Source organism: Mustela lutreola, chromosome 10 (assembly GCF_030435805.1).
Source record: "Mustela lutreola isolate mMusLut2 chromosome 10, mMusLut2.pri, whole genome shotgun sequence".
Lineage (NCBI taxonomy): Eukaryota > Metazoa > Chordata > Mammalia > Carnivora > Mustelidae > Mustela > Mustela lutreola.
The window spans coordinates 98,348,495-98,365,772 of NC_081299.1; the positions used below are offsets into that span (position 1 = coordinate 98,348,495).

The 17,278-nt window shown below is 31.2% G+C and overlaps 1 protein-coding gene across 3 annotated transcripts in view; it reads left to right on the forward strand.

The window, feature by feature from the left end:
- Window positions 1-17,278, forward strand: part of SYCP1 (synaptonemal complex protein 1) — a 137,312-nt gene that overhangs the window by 68,443 nt on the left and 51,591 nt on the right. For all 3 annotated transcript variants that reach the window (XM_059137436.1, XM_059137437.1, XM_059137439.1), the window contains exons 16-21: window positions 3,874-3,935; window positions 11,244-11,348; window positions 12,330-12,433; window positions 13,573-13,690; window positions 14,531-14,601; window positions 17,150-17,231. In XM_059137436.1, the coding sequence (XP_058993419.1) occupies window positions 3,874-3,935; window positions 11,244-11,348; window positions 12,330-12,433; window positions 13,573-13,690; window positions 14,531-14,601; window positions 17,150-17,231 (542 nt within the window). The remainder of the gene's footprint in view (window positions 1-3,873; window positions 3,936-11,243; window positions 11,349-12,329; window positions 12,434-13,572; window positions 13,691-14,530; window positions 14,602-17,149; window positions 17,232-17,278) is intronic.

A 17,278-nucleotide genomic window follows, 5' to 3' on the forward strand; every position in this document is an offset into this window, starting at 1 on the left:
TCTAACTTTTAATATCTAGCTCATAAAATCTAACTAATGTAACTTTATCTTTTGAATCATTCCCTTTTTCTTCATCTCCACAGACCTAGAACAGTTTTAGCCCTTATTTCTCCTTTCTGGTTTTAAGATTCCAGCACATTCTCTTAGTCTACCAGAGGGATGCATGTGAGTAATGTAATGGAACGCAAATTGTATTTGGCAGATTAATCATCAAACCATGCTTCAGATCACCCTCATTTGTCTTCATCTTTGTTCATCCCTTGTTGTATTTAGTAGGATCCAAACAGAAGCTTTGCCTTATTTTCATAAACTTTTTTCTTACTGCAATAGTTCTTATACTTATTGCTTTATTTCCCTACTACGCTTTGCATTCTTCCTCAATGGCACATTTTTAGGCTTACATCTTGGTTAGAATAGCCCTCCATCAGCCTCCATCATTCCCTCAGCAGTCTCAGTCATTGACTCATACTAAGACCACTTTTTTCCCTCCACAGATAAAGCCTGTTCTACCTCTTATATCTTGGTATTAGGTCTGAACCACACACCTCTGACCAATACTAATTGTATTAGTTTGACAATCAGTATTTTTGTTTCTAGTTTTGTCTCTTTTTGATTCTCTGCACTGATGCTAGTGTGTTCCTTTAAAAATACAAATCTGATTATTCTGTGTTCTAAATTTAAGAGTCATCTTAAACTTGAGTTAGAACTCTTTAAATATCACCTGTTGTTTTATTGCTCATTTAAAGAGTGAAGTAGTGCATGCAAAGCAAATTAAAACCAACTGTAAACACAAAGTCTTTGTCAATTTATTCTCAGTTTTTGACTTGGTATAGTTTGCTTTGCTTTTTCATATGTCTCCTCTCTTCAGTTTAATCTAATGTTGCTCTAAACAGGTTTTACTCCTGTGGTCATTTTTCTGTATCTGTACCCATGTTTGCTTTTGCTTTGTCATATAACAGATTCTCTAGTGTTTTGTATTGCTTCTTATTTGATTATTAGATTTAGACTTAGATGTTTATTCCTTGTTTAGCTTTGGATATTTAAGTAGGAACATTAATGACATGGTCTTTGTGCTGATGATGAGATCTGTGCTTTATTTAGGAAGACATATAAAATAACAAATATTTAATTAAAAATGAGGATAAGTGTTATGAAGACAATGAAAATAAAACCATGTAAGAAAATAATAGGGCCTAATGTAGATTTGGTGATAAGGCATAACTTTTAACTGACCTCATAAATAAGTGAGATTTGGTGAGATAAAGGATATGAGTTGGAGAGAGCTTTTCAGTCAGAAGGAAACACATGTAGAAATGCTCTGAGTTGTGAAGGAGCTTGGTTAATTCAACTGACTGAATGAAAGTCTATGTGACTGAATGTAAGAAGTGATATGAAAAGGGTAATAAGTATGAGCTGATAAGGACAAAATCAGGTAGGAGTAAGGAAAGGAATTTTGATTTTATGCTAACTTTGAAGGAAAACCATTAAAAAATTTAAACTATTGAGATGACATGTTCTGGTTTATGTTTTTAAAGGATCACTGCAACTTCTGTATGGCAGATAAATTTGATGGTGGGTGAGGATTGCTTATAGTGAGGAAAAGGTAGAATTGGAGAAATTAGATTGGAAGCTATTGAGTGGTACAGGCTTGAGAGAATATCTTTTAAAAGTGGAATCATATCACACTTATGCTAGTACATTTGGTGAGCTCATGAATCTAAGGACATTTTGTCTGTCTTCAGTTCTGAAAATTTTTCTCTTATTTTTTCTTTTCTAGTGTCATTATTCTCTCTGTTAGTGCTGATAGGTGGATTTTAGAAATTTTGGCTCTATCTTTTGTATTTTAAAATTTCTCAAAATTTTTTTTCTCTTTTAGTTCTTCTGGGGGGGGTTTGGGGAACAATTTTTTTTTTTTACTTCCCCCTGCTAATTCAGCTTTATTTTGTTATTTTTAAGGTTTTAGTTGTCAAATTTTGAATTTCTAAGCGCTCTAGGTGACTTATTTCATGGATATTTACTCTGTTGGATACTATACTTAGCAAAATACCTACTTCTGTTTGCTTTATTAATTCCTTCTTGGATTTATTATAGTTCTCTTAGTCGACTTTGGTTGATTCTTGATTATTTACTTATCAAAGTACTTGAAAATATTTTTTCACCCACATATGTTATAATCTGATTTTTCTGATTATATGGGGTGGGGTGGGGGGCGATAAAATGTATTATAAAGAAAGGTGGGCTTGGTAGCTAATCTTTTGGGTTTAGGAAATGTCTATCTTGCTTAGAGATCATGAGCTATTTGGGGGCATTGCTGCATCACTTTGCCTCCAATTCCTAAATCTTTGATTAAAATTGAGGTGCACTATGTGGTGGGAGGTATGGTCTAGGTGTTTCACATAGCTTTCTTTGAATTAATGTTGGTCTCCCCTCTCCCTGCCAAAATTCTTTGACTTTTTGGTTTGTTCATGGTAGCCTGGTTTTATTAATGTTGTAAATATATATATTTTTTGTCTTTTATAAAGGGATTGGGGGTAAAAGAATGTGGAGACACCCTCAGTCTACTGTCTTTAATCAATCCTTGAGATTGAAAAAATAAAATCTTTTTACCTAAAATGAAATGTGGTTAAAGCTTTGCTTGTGACAGGTTTTTCTTTGAGAGTATGTGGTGGGATTTTGTATCTTGTTGATTTTTTTCTTAAAAACTATAGGCAATTATTATAAATTTTGTGTTTATTTTTAATGTACAGAGTCTGGGAAACTTTCAGCAAATCTCTTATATCTCCAGTTATTAAAAACCCTTAACAGTAAGGAAGGACAATGTTTCAGATAGAATAAAATTTTAGGTGACAGCTAGACATCATTTGGGAATTTTGTAGGCAGTTAAAAAAAAAATCTAAGAAAGGAGAAAAAAACAGGAGGTTTGAATTGGAAATGTTCTAAAATTAATTAGCCTAATACTGAATTAATAGAAGATAGAAAAGCATTGTAGAGTGTTATTTAGGATAGGAAAAAAGGGTGTCAGCAATGAAAATAGGAACAAGAGTTAGGACAGGAAATGCAAATAATGCAAAGTCTTGAAAATCAAAGGGAGAAAAGTAGAGTAGTTGAATAGCATCAAATGCCAGAAAGCTCCAGAATAAAGAAGACTAAGAATTTTACCACAAAATGGTTATTGGTGATCTTTGAGATCATAGTTTGGTTGATGTAACAAGAGGTGTAATTAATGTAATGAGATAGGCATTAGTTTTGCGTGGAGCTAAAAAAGAAATGTACACATAACAAACAAGTTTGTCTGCAAAGCAAAGTAAGAAATTTGACAGTAGTATGAAAGGACAGACAGGTCAATCAGATATTGTTTTGTATTCAAATAGATGTTTATAAGGGAATTTAAAGTTTCCTGTAAGAGAGTCCATGTATATCGGTAACATAGCAACTAAAATCTCAGAGGAGGTAGGAATATTGAGGTCCAGAGTACAATGGTCAGAATTAGCTTGAGAAATGTGGATCACTTCTCCTTTTTAGTTTGGAGCAAAGATGAAAAAGTGAGATACTTAGACAATGATGCAGTAAAGGTGAAGCCACGTGCTATGTAACCTCATTCCGAATATATTTTATATAGCTCCATTGCTTATTTTGGTTAATGAACTTGAGTTCTTTTGGTTGTGAATTCCACTTTCTAGAAACATTACTATTAATATTTATCATTTTTGCATAGTCCCATTTAGACGTCCTCTATGCTTTATGGTGGTTTAGTTTCATTAAACCATCTCTGGTTTTTTCCCTTTAAAATGATGGTATTCTTATTTCTTGTCTCTTCTTTCCTATTCTTTTAATCTGATTTTTAATACCTTTTTATTCTTTTGTTTATTTTAGAAGAGATGACTAAGCTTAAAAATAACCAAGAACTAGAACTTGAAGAATTGAAAAAAATCTTGGTAAGTACATAATTTCTCTTGTTAGTATAGAGCACTTTTCAAAATAATATTGAATCCACAGACTTAGACTCTCACACTATAAATGTTTTATATTAGTGTTTTAAGCTAAAATATTAAAAAAATACATTTGTGTTTTAGTAAACCACATTCTTATCATACCAAATTTAATATATTTTGAAAATTTTCTTGATGAAAGTGTTTCTTATTTGTGTGTTGGCAGTACATTTAAGTAAGATCAAGTATGTGTGTGATGTTATTGATTTATTGATAGTAAATTTGGTATGCTTGTGAAAACTTTGAGCCAAAAAGCTACAGTTTGGGGGAAGATTTATATGTTATATATTCAGTAAATATGTTTAGTGTTCAGATAGAATCATGTTTAATGAATTTGTTAGGATAGGTTTTTTAATTTTTTTAAGATTTTATTTATATATTTGTCAGAGAGAGACAGAGAATACAAGCACAGGGAAAGGCAAACAAAGAGGGAAGCAGGCTCCCTACTGAGCAAGCAGCCTGATGCAGGACTTGATCCCAGGACCCTGGGATAATGATCTGAGCAGAAGGCAAACGCTTAACCGACTGAGCTACCCAGGCGTCCCTAGGATAGGCTTAATTATGTTTTAATTGTTTACAACATGTGGAGCATGGACAACAAACTTTTTTTAAAGGACTGGAGAGTAAATATTTTAGTCTTTGTAGCCTATATACAGAATGTTAATTCTCTTCTCCTCCTCCTATTTCCACACCTTCCCTCCCCCTTCTTGTCCTCTGCTTATATTTATTTTTAGCAACCTTGTAAAAATGTCAAAAATGTAAAAATTATTCTTAGATCAAGGGCCTACAAAAAGAGACTGTAGGTTGATTTTACCTAGCAGGCTGTAGTTTGTTTATAATTACAGATATTTGATTTGGGGTTTAACCTATTATATCTCTGCCTGGTTTTGCAACTCCTAATTCTTCCATCTCTTGGGAATCATTATTTCCAAATTCTTTCTCCATTGAATTGCTTTGCTTCAACTCTTGTGAATAATAATGTTTACATTGCTTTCAGATTTGATAATGCATACTTATCTGTTGTCATTGTTGTTGTTATAGTTTAAGTCTCAACTTGAATATCAATTTAGGTAACCTCTTTTGATATTATCTATAAACCTCTCTTATCTAGTTTAGGTCTCTGTATGGCTTGTTCCTATAGCCACCTGAACTTTTCCTTTATAGCACTTAACACAAGTGGAATTAATTTTTTTTTGTATAATTGTTTAAAACTTTATTCACCTTTCTGTATTCCCCTTACTTAGTACAGTAGGTGGTATATAGTAGGTCCTCAGTAAATAGTGGAATGAAGGTATGCTCCCATAAGGGCTAAGAACCCATGTCCTGTTTTCCTTGTAACTTTAGTACCTGCTTAGCATAGTGACTGACACTTTAATTTGTTGAATGAATGAATACTAAGCATTATTTTTACTATAAAGATTCACTCCTATGCAGATAAGGATTGGTTTAGGGTTTTGTTATATTTGGATAGCAATAGAACACAATTATTGGGGTACCTGGGTGGCTCAGTGAGTTAAGCCCCTGTCTTCTGCTCGGGTCGTGATCTCAGGGTCCTGGGATTGAGCCCCGTGTCAGGCGCTCTGCTCAGCAGGGAGCCTGCTTCCCCCTCCCTCTCTCTGCTCACCTCTCTGCCTACTTGTGATCTCTGTCAAATAAATAAAGTTTAAAAAAATTTAAAAAAAACCCCACAATTATCTTGGTCTTTAAAATTGTCATGTTTCAATTGCTATCCAACTCTTTACTTCTTAGCTATATGACTGAGAGCAAATTAACTAAACTCTCGATGCCTTAGTTTTCCATCTATGAAATAGGGAAAATAATTATATATATGTAATGGGGTAGTTGTAAGAAATAAATAAAACAATATATTTGCCCATTTAACAAACATATTTTGAGTTTCTGTTCTGTACCCTGAGGGTACAGTTGGGAGCAGATGGTTGCATATTGCTGCTTTCATGTATCTATGTCATGAAATATCACACTTAAATATAAGCAGTCATTCAAAGGTAATATTGAATGGTGACAAAGGCAATAAAGGAAAGTGCTAATAAAGGCAGTGGTATGAGGTATGAGGCCTTAAAGGGACTTGAACTAGTTGGTTAGGTCAGAAGAGCCTTTTTTTTTTTTTTTAAAGTAAAGCTTGAACTGAAATCCAGATTAGGAAGGGGGAAGAGTTTATCAGTGAAAAGTTCCTTTGATAGGAAGGCATATGGTGTGTGTAATGTGGAGTGAAAGGAGAGTGGTACAAAATAAGGCTAGAGAGTTAAGGTAGTAGGAACATGGTAATTCATGGCCTTTTGAATCCTATCAAGATGATTTTCGGGATCCCTGAATGGCTCAGTTGATTAAGCAGCTACCTTTGGCTCAGGTCATGATCCCAGAGTCCTGGAATTGAGTCCCACATCGGACTTCCTGGTGAGGGCAGAGCCTGCTTCTCCCTCTCCCTCTGCCTGCTGTTACCTCTGCTTGTGCTCTCTCTGTCAGATAAATAAAATCTTTAAAAAAAAAGAGATAATTTTATATTTATTTTAAGAGGAATGGGAAGTTCTAAAGAATTTCAGTAGGGAGTGACTTGGTTTGCATTTTGAAAAGCTCATTTGGCTTGGAATATTGAGAACAGTATATTAAGGTAGAACAGTTAAGTATACAGACAAAGGAGAGATGATTATAGCTTAGGCTGGGAGGTGGTGGTGAGAAAAAAATGGATGGTTTTGAGAAATACTTAAGATTTAAAGATTTAAATTCTTTGGATTGATCTAGGGGGATATTACCATTTGTTGAAAAGATTCCTTTTTCCATTGAGTTGCTTTTGCACATTTATAAAAATCAATTGGTCATATTTGTGTGGATCTGTTTCTGGACTATTTTTGTTTTCTTGATCTATTATCAATTCACCAATGTATCAGTATCTTAATTACTATAGCTTTATGATTGATCTTAGATTTGGGTAGTTTGATTCCTCCAGCTTTATTATTAAAAAGTTTTTAGCTATTCTAGTTCCTTTATCATATAGAATTTCAGCTTGTCTGTATCTGAGAAAATCCTGCCAGAATTAAGATATAATTGTGAGAAATCTATAGATCAAGTTAAGTTGAATTGCTGTAATTATGTTGAGTCTTCTAACACATGAACATGGTATCAATTTGTCCATTTGTATAGATCTTCCTTGAATCTTTAATTAGCATTTTGTAGTTTTCAGTGTATAGATCTGTACATGTTATATTTGTACCTAAATATTTCCTTTCTTGAAGGTGTTTTAAATGTACTTAAAAGTATTTTTTCCAGTTGTTTATTGCTGTAGATAGGAATATGATTGCTTTATGCACTGATCTTGTATCCTGCAGTCTCACGAAAATCATTTATTAGTTCTAGGAGTTTTTTTGCACATTTCTTATCATTTTCTATGTAGAGAGTCATTTTGTCTGTGAATAAGGACAATTGTAGTTCTTTTATTTTTGACCAACTGAACTGGATCAGACTTCTAATATGATGTTCTTGAATAGAAGTAGTAAACATGTACATCTTTGTTTTGATCTTAAGGAAAAAACATTCAGTGTTTCACCATTAAGTATGTTAATTATAGGGGTTTCTTTTGTAGAAGTGCCCTTGCATTCCTAGTTTGACCGTTTTTTTGATTATGAATCTGTTGAATTTTGTCAAATGCTTTTTCTATGTCTACTGATATGATCATGTAGTTTTCTTTTTTAGAATATTAATATGGTGTAGTACATTGATTTTCGAATATTGAACTAGCCTTGCGTTCTTGGGATAAATCCCAGTTGTGTGGTATATTTTTCTTTTTCTTTATTGTTGAATTTGTTTTGTTAATATTTTGTTGATTTTTAATTTCAGGTTCATGGGAAGTCTATAGTTTTCTTCAGTTATCTTTGTCTGGTTTTAGAATTAGGCTAATCTTGACCTCAGAAAATGAGTTGGGAAACATTTCTTTCATTCCTGTGTTCTGGAAGAGATGGTGTAGAATTAGTATTATTTCTTCCTTAAACATTTAGTAGAATTTTCTGGGTGAAATCATCTGAACTTAGAGACACTTTTTTGGCCAGATTGTATTTATTTATTTGTTTGTTTGTTTATTTATTAAAGATTTTATTTATTTATTTGAGAGAGAGAAAGTGAGAGAGAGAGAACACCAGCAGGGGGAGAGGGAGAAGCAGACTCCGTGCTGAGCAGGGAGCCCAATGCAGGGCTGGACCCGGGACTTCAGCATCACGACTTGAGCTGAAGGCGGACACTTAACTGACTGAGCCACCCATGTGCCCCTTGTCAAGATTTTAAATGATGACTCTAATGTCTTTCATTATTGTGGAACTATTCAGTTTATCTATTTTATCTTAGATGATTTTGGTAGTTTGTGATTTTTATTTTCATTAAAGTTGTCAACTTTCTGTGCATGGAGTTATATGTAGTATTACTTGGATTTTTTTTTTTTTTTATGTCTATGGAGTTTACAGTGTTTGCCTTTACTTCCATTACTAATATTGGCGATTTGTGTCTTCTTTCTTCTTTACTGTCTTGATAGAGGTTTATTAATTTTTAAAAATTTTTAAATTTTATTTTTTAATTTTTATTTAGTTTTTAAATTTCTTTTCAGTGTTCCAGAATTCATTGTTTATGCACCACACCCAGTGCTCCAATACAAAGTTTATTAATTTTACTGATTTTTTTTTCAAATAACTGGATTTCTGTTTTATTGATTTTTCCCGTTTTTCTATTTCCAGTTTCATTGATTTCTTCTCTTTATTATTTCCTTCCTTCTTCTTGCTTTGGGCTTATTTTGATCTTTTTCTAGATTCTTTAGATGGAAACAGATTGCTGTTTTGAGAACTTGCTTTTCCAATATGAGCATTTATTGCTATAAATTTCCTTTAATCATCTTCTTAGCTGCATTCTACAAATTTTGTTACATTGTATATTCATTTTCATTTAGGTTAAAATATTTTCTAATTTCTCTTGATTTCCTCTTTGACCCTGGGGTTATTTAGAAGTCTGTTATTTAATTTTCCTGTGTTTGGAGATTTTCCTGTTTTATTTCTGTTATTCATTTCTAGTTTAATTTCATATGGTCAGCGAATATACTTTCTTCTTTAAATTTATTAAGAATTTAATATCTTAGTAAATGTTCCATCTGTACTTGTAAAGAATACGTACACTGCTGTTGTTAGGTATATTGTCCTGTAAATAACAGATTCAGTTGATTGATGGTGTTTGAAAATCTTCTGTGTTGTTGATTTTTTTTTTTGTCCTGTTCTATTATTTACTGAGAGGTATTAAGAGCTCCTATTTTGATTTAGTAATTGTTTCTTTCTAATTATGTCAGTGCTTGCTTCACATATTTTGAATTTGTTATAAACCTCACATTCATACATAACTATTAGATCTTCTTGGCATATTGATCTTTGGTCAATATTAAATATCTTTCTTTGTCTCTGGTAGTATCCTTTTTTCTTGATGAATGTCTGATTTTCATCGTGTATCTTTCAACCTGTATTAGTCATTATATTTGTAAATACTTATATATATGGATATATTTAGCCTATATATAAATGAGTCTTCCTATGCACTATTGCTAGAGTTGGTCTTTTAGATCACAAATATGATCATGTTGTATGCTGTATCAAAATTTTAAATATCTCCACATTTCCTATTGATAAAATTCAGACTCTTTAAGTACAATAAGTAGTTCTTTAAAGAAAGTTTTATGTTCAGTTTAGTTAACATATAGTATATTATTAATAGTTTCAAGGGTAGAGTTTAGTGATTCGTTAGTTGCGTATAATACCCAGTGCCCTCCTTGATGCCTGTCACCCAATTACCCTATTCCCCTTACCCACTTCCTCTCCAGCAACCCTCAGTTTCTTTCCTAGACTTAAGAGTCTTTTATGGTTTGCCTCTCTCTCTGTTTTTTTTTTTTTTTTATTTTTTTTTATTTTTTATTTTTTATAAACATATATTTTTTATATACATATATTTTTATCCCCAGGTCTGTGAATCACCAGGTTTACACACTTCACAGCACTCACCAAATCACATACCCTCCCCAATGTCCATAATCCCACCCCCTTCTCCCCAACCCCCTCCCCCCGGCAACCCTCAGTTTGTTTTGTGAGATTAAGAGTCACTTATGGTTTGTCTCCCTCCCAATCCCATCTTGTTTCATTTATTCTTCTACCCACTTAAGCCTCCATGTTGCATCACCACTTCCTCATATCAGGGAGATCATATGATAGTTGTCTTTCTCTGCTTGACTTATTTCGCTAAGCATGATACGCTCTAGTTCCATCCATGTTGTTGCAAATGGCAAGATTTCATTTCTTTTGATGGCTGCATAGTATTCCATTGTGTATATATACCACATCTTCTTGATCCATTCATCTGTTGATAGACATCTAGGTTCTTTCCATAGTTTGGCTATTGTGGACATTGCTGCTATAAACATTCGGGTGCATGTGTCCCTTTGGATCACTACATTTGTATCTTTAGGGTAAATACCCAATAGTGCAATTGCTGGGTCATAGGGCAGTTCTATTTTCAACATTTTGAGGAACCTCCATGCTGTTTTCCAGAGTGGCTGCACCAGCTTGCATTCCCACCAACAGTGGAGAAAGGGGAACCCTCCTACACTGTTGGTGGGAATGCAAGCTGGTGCAGTGGCTGGATTTTGCCTGTGGACTGTAAGTTGTTCACCTTGTTTGTCTAGAACATTGAATTCCTGAGAGAATAAAGCAAAACCATTTCATCAGAAGAATGATAATAAGAATTAGAGATTTTAGAATGGTTAAGAGAAAAGTTAGGGAATGTTGATAACTTTCTTCAAATATTTGTTTTTGCTATCGTGTGAAAAAGGAACTAGACTTCTATATGACTAAGGAAAGCAGAACAATGACCATTGCATGAAAGTTACAGGGAAACACATTTTAGTACAATGTAAGGAAACAGGATTGATGGACTAGTGAGTGACTAATAAATGCTAATAAACTGGAGTGATTTATGTATTAGATGAATTTTGAATTCAGTGACCAGCATGATTTTTTTTTCAATGAAAACTTCAGGACTTTGTCCATTGAATCTTCTGTCATCATATATAGTTTTGGAATTTACTTAATTATGACTTGTTTTCTCTCTCTCTCTTTTTAATTTTTTATTTAGCTATAATTGTCTTTGCTCTAGTTAGGCATTTTTATTATTTTACATATATATGTGCTTTGGCTGTCATGATTCGTTAATGTTCTTAAATAGGCAGAAAACCAAAAGCTTTTAGATGAAAAGAAACAATTTGAGAAGATAGCTGAAGAATTAAAAGGAGCAGAACAAGAACTAACTGGTCTTCTCCAAACCAGAGAGGTTTGTTTAAAAAAGATATTTTCTTTCCAACATTTTGTTAGAGAATACAGATTTACAGAATAGATTGTGGTATTGTGAAGGATTTGCTTTGTGTAGGATTTCTTCTCACAATTCCTTCGAAGGAAGCGTTCCTGCTACATTTAATATACTAGTGATTGGTTTGAAACAAATCTAGAGAATCTTCATATTATAATGGAGATAAAGATTGACATTATGATATCAATAGTATACATAATGCCGTAGTTTATAACAATCACATTTTTGATGTCTTTAGTATTTATAGATTGAATATTTTACTTTTATTAAGTTCTTTGTTTATAATTTTTACAGTTCTCATACTATAATTTTAGAATATATTTTTATTTTAAAAAAGTATTTTTTCAGTATGTAATAGCATTACATTGTAATTATATTTTTATAATAATAACAACAATATAGGTTTTTTTTAAAGATTTTATTTATTTGAGAGAGAAATAAGCAGGGAGCATAAGCAGGGAGAGGGACAAGCAGACTCCCTGCTGAGCATGGAGCTGCATGTGGGGCTCGATCATGACCCTGAGATCATGACCTGAGGTGAAGTCACTTAGCTGACTGAGTCAGCCAGGTGCCCCCAGAACAGATTAGTTTTTAAGATTTTACCTGATTTCATTAACTAATATACTTTTACTTAATAGAACATCTTACTTGAGATTAATTACCTGCTAGAGTAAAACTGATGAAAGTATTTTATAATATATAAATATAATCTTAATGGTTGAGCATTAGAATATCAAAATGGAATTCACTTAAATTACATTTGTCATTGCTTTTTTTTCTATAATCAGAATGGTTTTGGCATTAAATCTATTATATTTTAAAAGTTGACATTTTAAACCAAAATATTGTCAAATATTTGACTTGATTATACAAGTGGCCACATTTTAAACAAGAAAATTGTAAAAAAGAAAAAACCTGTTTGCTGTGATTATACACATTTTCCAGGAAAAAGTACATGATTTGGAAATACGGTTAACTGCCATTGTGACAAGTGAACAGCATTATTCCAAACAGGTTAAAGAGCTGAAAACTGAGCTTGAAAATGAGAAGTAAGTTTTTTCTCTATAAATAAGTTATGTATTCAATTTCTTAGCTTTCTGATAGTTAATAATAAATTAGTAAGTTATATTCACTATTTATTTGGAGTTAAATTTGTGTTTTATTCCTAATTAGAGATAAAAATAATTTATTAATTTCATTGTTAATTAAATTAGCAGTGATATGTATATATCCTAAACATAAAAAGTACATCACAAAGTGGAAAACTTATTTAGAAGATCACTATATTACTTTTCTTGGAGATAGTTCCTGATAAAAATAATCATTTGCAGTTCTACCTCGTTATTTTGCTTGTTTTGTTAAATTATTTCATAGATTGTTTTGTTGAAGTGACTAAAATACAGGTCATTAAATTATGGGTAAAATTAATATATTAACCAAAATTCCTTTTAATAAATGGACTGGTTAGTTATTTATACTTAGTATAAATTTATATAATCTTTGATATGTTTGCTTTTTCACACTTTCATTTTTGAATCTACTCTTTGATGAATTTCCAGTACTGGTAATTTGGAGAAAATAATAGATGCTGCTGAAATCATTTCATAGAGCCACACAGTCCCCTTCTTTCATTTAAAATTGATCCTGACTGCCACCAATAATAGCAGTAATTTCTCTTCCAGTGTAGAATATTTGGGACCTTGTAAGAGCAGTTCAAGTGTTGTGTACAGAAGTTAAACCAAGTTTTATTTATTTTAATGAAAATATTTTATTGAAGATAGTTCATGCCTCATGACTACTTTAATCAAATCACCAGAAGTTGGAACAGTTTCTAAGAGACAGTATACTATAGACAAAAAAATTATATGAAGAAAATAATATATACTTCAAAATTTGTGGAAAAATATAGAGTATGGGGTATATAGGGAATATTCAAGAAAATATGACATCTTGTAAAAGAAAATATGACATCTTATAAAACAGAGAAAATTTTAAACATGTACAAAGTGGAGGAAAAAATGTAATGAAGCAGCATGTACTTATCACTCAGCTTCAAAACTTAACTAATGGCCAATCTTATTATACTCCCAGCCCTTTCTCTCTTTACCCTAAAATTATCTTGAATTAAATTCCACATCATATAATTTAATAGGTAAATATTTAGGTCTGACATGTTTTTAAAAAATAGGCTTAAGACTACTGAACTAAATTCAAGCTGCAACAGGCTTTCACTGGAGAACAAAGAACTAGCACAAGAAACAAGTGATATGGCCCTAGAAATCAAGAAACAGCAAGAAGATATTGATGTGAGTTGATAAAGTACCAGTGACTTAGTTTTCTAATCTGTACAATTAGGGTATTAGAATAGATAACCTTTCAAGATTCTTTCACTTTCACAAATCTGATTATGTTAGAGCTGATACTTTGTTTCAAAAGAAAAAGATGCATATTGATTTTGGTGGTGAATAATGGGGAACAGAATATTAGAGACTATATCTGTTGATATAGTTAATCGAATTTTAAGCATCAAGATTTTTATGGAGTATTTATTCAACAAGTATTTATTAAGTAATCATGTAAAAATGTGAAGGATACAATGGTGAATAGACTATCTTCCTCTTTAAGTTCTTATGGCTCAATAGAGAAACTAAATACTCAAGTAGCTTAAACAAAATACTACATTATATGTGTTCTTTGGAGACTAAGTGTTACTGGAATTGACAGAATTGCTCTTCTCCCTTCGTGAAAGAGCAGGCTTCAGAGGGAGTATAGTGTTGATTTTGGCCTTAAAAGATGAGCAACTGTGAGATCAGTAGATATCAGTGAATGGAAAAACATTCCTTTAAGCCACAACAATATGAATAGAGGATAAAAGGCTTATATTATCACTGGGAAACAGCAAGTAAAACTTGTAAATTTTTTTTTGTTGTTGTTGTTTTATTTTTTAGCTGCTATGTAGAGATTGTTAGGGTAATAATTAAAATAAGGCTGGAAAAATAGTATGAAACTATGCAAGGTAAATAGCCCATTGTCTTGTTTTACATACAACTAAATTTTATGTTGATGGTTAAAGGTTTTTAAATAATAGTTTTAATTTTATTTTTGTTGAAACAAAATAATATAAACAACATTGATTATTTCCTTAGAATAGCAAAAAGCAAGAAGAAAGGATGTTGAAACAAATAGAAAAACTGGAAGAAACGGAAACACAGTTAAGGCAAGACTAATGAATTGACTTTTTTGGCAAAAGATTTTAGTACTTCTTTTCTGTTAATTTGTTAGAGTCAATTTAGATAATACTTAATGTTAAGTATGGTATAAAGTAAAAAATTAGAATTACTATGTTAGAGTTCTGCTTAAAATTAAATTGTAATGTCTTTTGTTCTTTGTGTTGAAATAGTAAGATTGGACTTTGAGATTAATTTTAAAGCATCCTGAACTTTCTTATATTTAGTATTTAAGAAAGTAATTGTATACAAGAAAATTTAGAATAGAAATTTTTATAAGACCAGCGCTGTAACCCCAGAGCTATGGAGCCTAGAAGAGAAATTTTTTAAAAATTAATATTTTTAAGCATTGTCCATGTTTTAAATCATCTTTTAAATATCCACTTCAATATATCCACTTCAAGTCAAGTGGATATCACAGTATTTATTTTAATCCTTTTTGTTTTTAGTTACTTATATTTTCTTATTTTTCACTATCATCGACAATACTATAATTAACAACTTGGTGCATACAGATTTTTTTCTTATTTTGAATTTGATAGGATATGTTTCAAGGAATAGAATTTACTGAGTTACTGGAATAATTGTTTCAATGACTTTTGATATCCAAATGGTTTTTAATAGGTTATACTGGTTGTAAACCATATAGTACAACCACTATTGTGTGAAAATGATGGTTCCAAAATCTTTTAATTGTTTTGGGAATTAGCATTAATTTATATGATAATATAACAGATAAAAACAACTCATTGTTCTTATGATTTGTAATTTTTATTTTTTGGCTAAGCTTTGGAATTTTTTATGCTTACTTGCTCAAATTTCTTTTTTCTAATATTGCTTCTATCTGTTCCCCATTAATATTTTGAGGTCTAAATTGTTTTCTTACCGATTTACTTAAACTTTAAAAAATATAGTAATCATAGTAATCCCTTACCTTGCTTTATTTACAGTACATATTTCCCCCAACTTTCCTTTCACTTTGGGTAATTTTTTTGTTGTACATGAGTTTTTTCATTTTGTATAAGATCTAATTGTCTTTTTTTGGGGGGGTAATTTTTCCTATTGCTTTTCTACTTAGAAATTTGCTTAAAATCAAATATTAATCTTTTCTTTAGTTCTTTTTCAAATTGATATATTGATATTCAGTTTTTCTTTCTCTTTTTCAAATAATAAAAACATTTTAAGATAGCTTACTTCTTAACACAACTATGGATCTATGACTTGGGTTTTTATATATAGTGTTTTCATGTTTATTTTCTAAGTAACATGTTTTTGTATTTTGTTTCCTTTTAATCCATTACTAATTTAGATGATTTTCAAATATTTGGGGGCTCTTGTTTGTACTTATAGTCTGAAGTACTAAGTTTTTTTTTTATATTTTGTTAACATTTAGGATTGAGATAATGTGGATAAAGTGCTATATAGGTTTGGAAAATCATCTTTTATTGTATTTCTATATTGATTTCTTTAGTCGTTTTTGCTCAATTTTCTCATTGAGAAGTAGCTGAGAAGTTGTTTTTAGGTTGGATCTCAGTGACTAAGGCACTGTACATTTTGAGGATAAAAAGTGAAGACTTAATTTGGGGAAAAGCTGCTTTTTATTTAAGAGAATTCAGATTATTTTGATTATATTTTTTTGTATATAGACTTATAGAACTCTAAATATAAATATATAGGAAAAGTAAGAATATGTCAATTAAAAATTTAATACTCAGTTAAAGTGTAAATATCATGGATTCAGTTTTTACAAAGCCAATTATTCCATATGATTGAATAGTATTCTGTGCATACAGCCTAAACCCAGCAACATATTAATGCTAGCCAGAGCGACTATAATTAGAGATAGCTTCAAGTATCTGAGACAAAAATACCATTGCGTTCATGTGCAGCAGGCAGATTTTTAATTTAAAAAATTTTGAAAAGACAATATATGCATATGGCACAAAATTCAAAGCAACAAGGGGGAACATGGGGAAAGGAAACTACCTTCTCTTTGTCTTACAGGGGTATCACTGTTTCTTGTGTGTGTTCCCAGAGATACCCTCTCTCTATGTAAGGATGTTTGTCTATGTAAATATCTCAGTCATGTAGTCCTTCATTAAAATCACTTGCATTTATGTCCCTAATTTATTTGTATAAAATTATGACTACATTTTAGATTATGACTACATTTTAGATGATGACTAATTTATGACTTCTTAAAGAAAAGAGTAAAGTGAAATCTTGAGTTAAATAAGAAATAAGTATTTCTTTTTTAATGGATTAAAGGATCTAGATAATTAGTTTCAAATTAAATGTATAATGTATAAGATAATTATACATTATATAATGTATATAATTATACATTAATGTATAAGGGAATTAAGTGTAGGAGGGGAAGTATGCCTGTTGACAATAATACATGAAAAATTACTAAACAAAATAATTTAAACCAACAAAAAATATAATAATCAACCATTTTAAGAAATCCCAGAAAAGCAATAAAACAAATATATGACATTTTTTTTTTTATAATGTCACTCTTCCATTTCCTTTAAGAAATGAACTGGAATCTGTGAGAGAAGAATTAAAACAGAAAGGAGATGAAGTTAAATGTAAATTGGACAAGAGTGAAGAAAATGTATGTTATATTAATAAATTGTATACCAATTTCAAATCATAAAATCA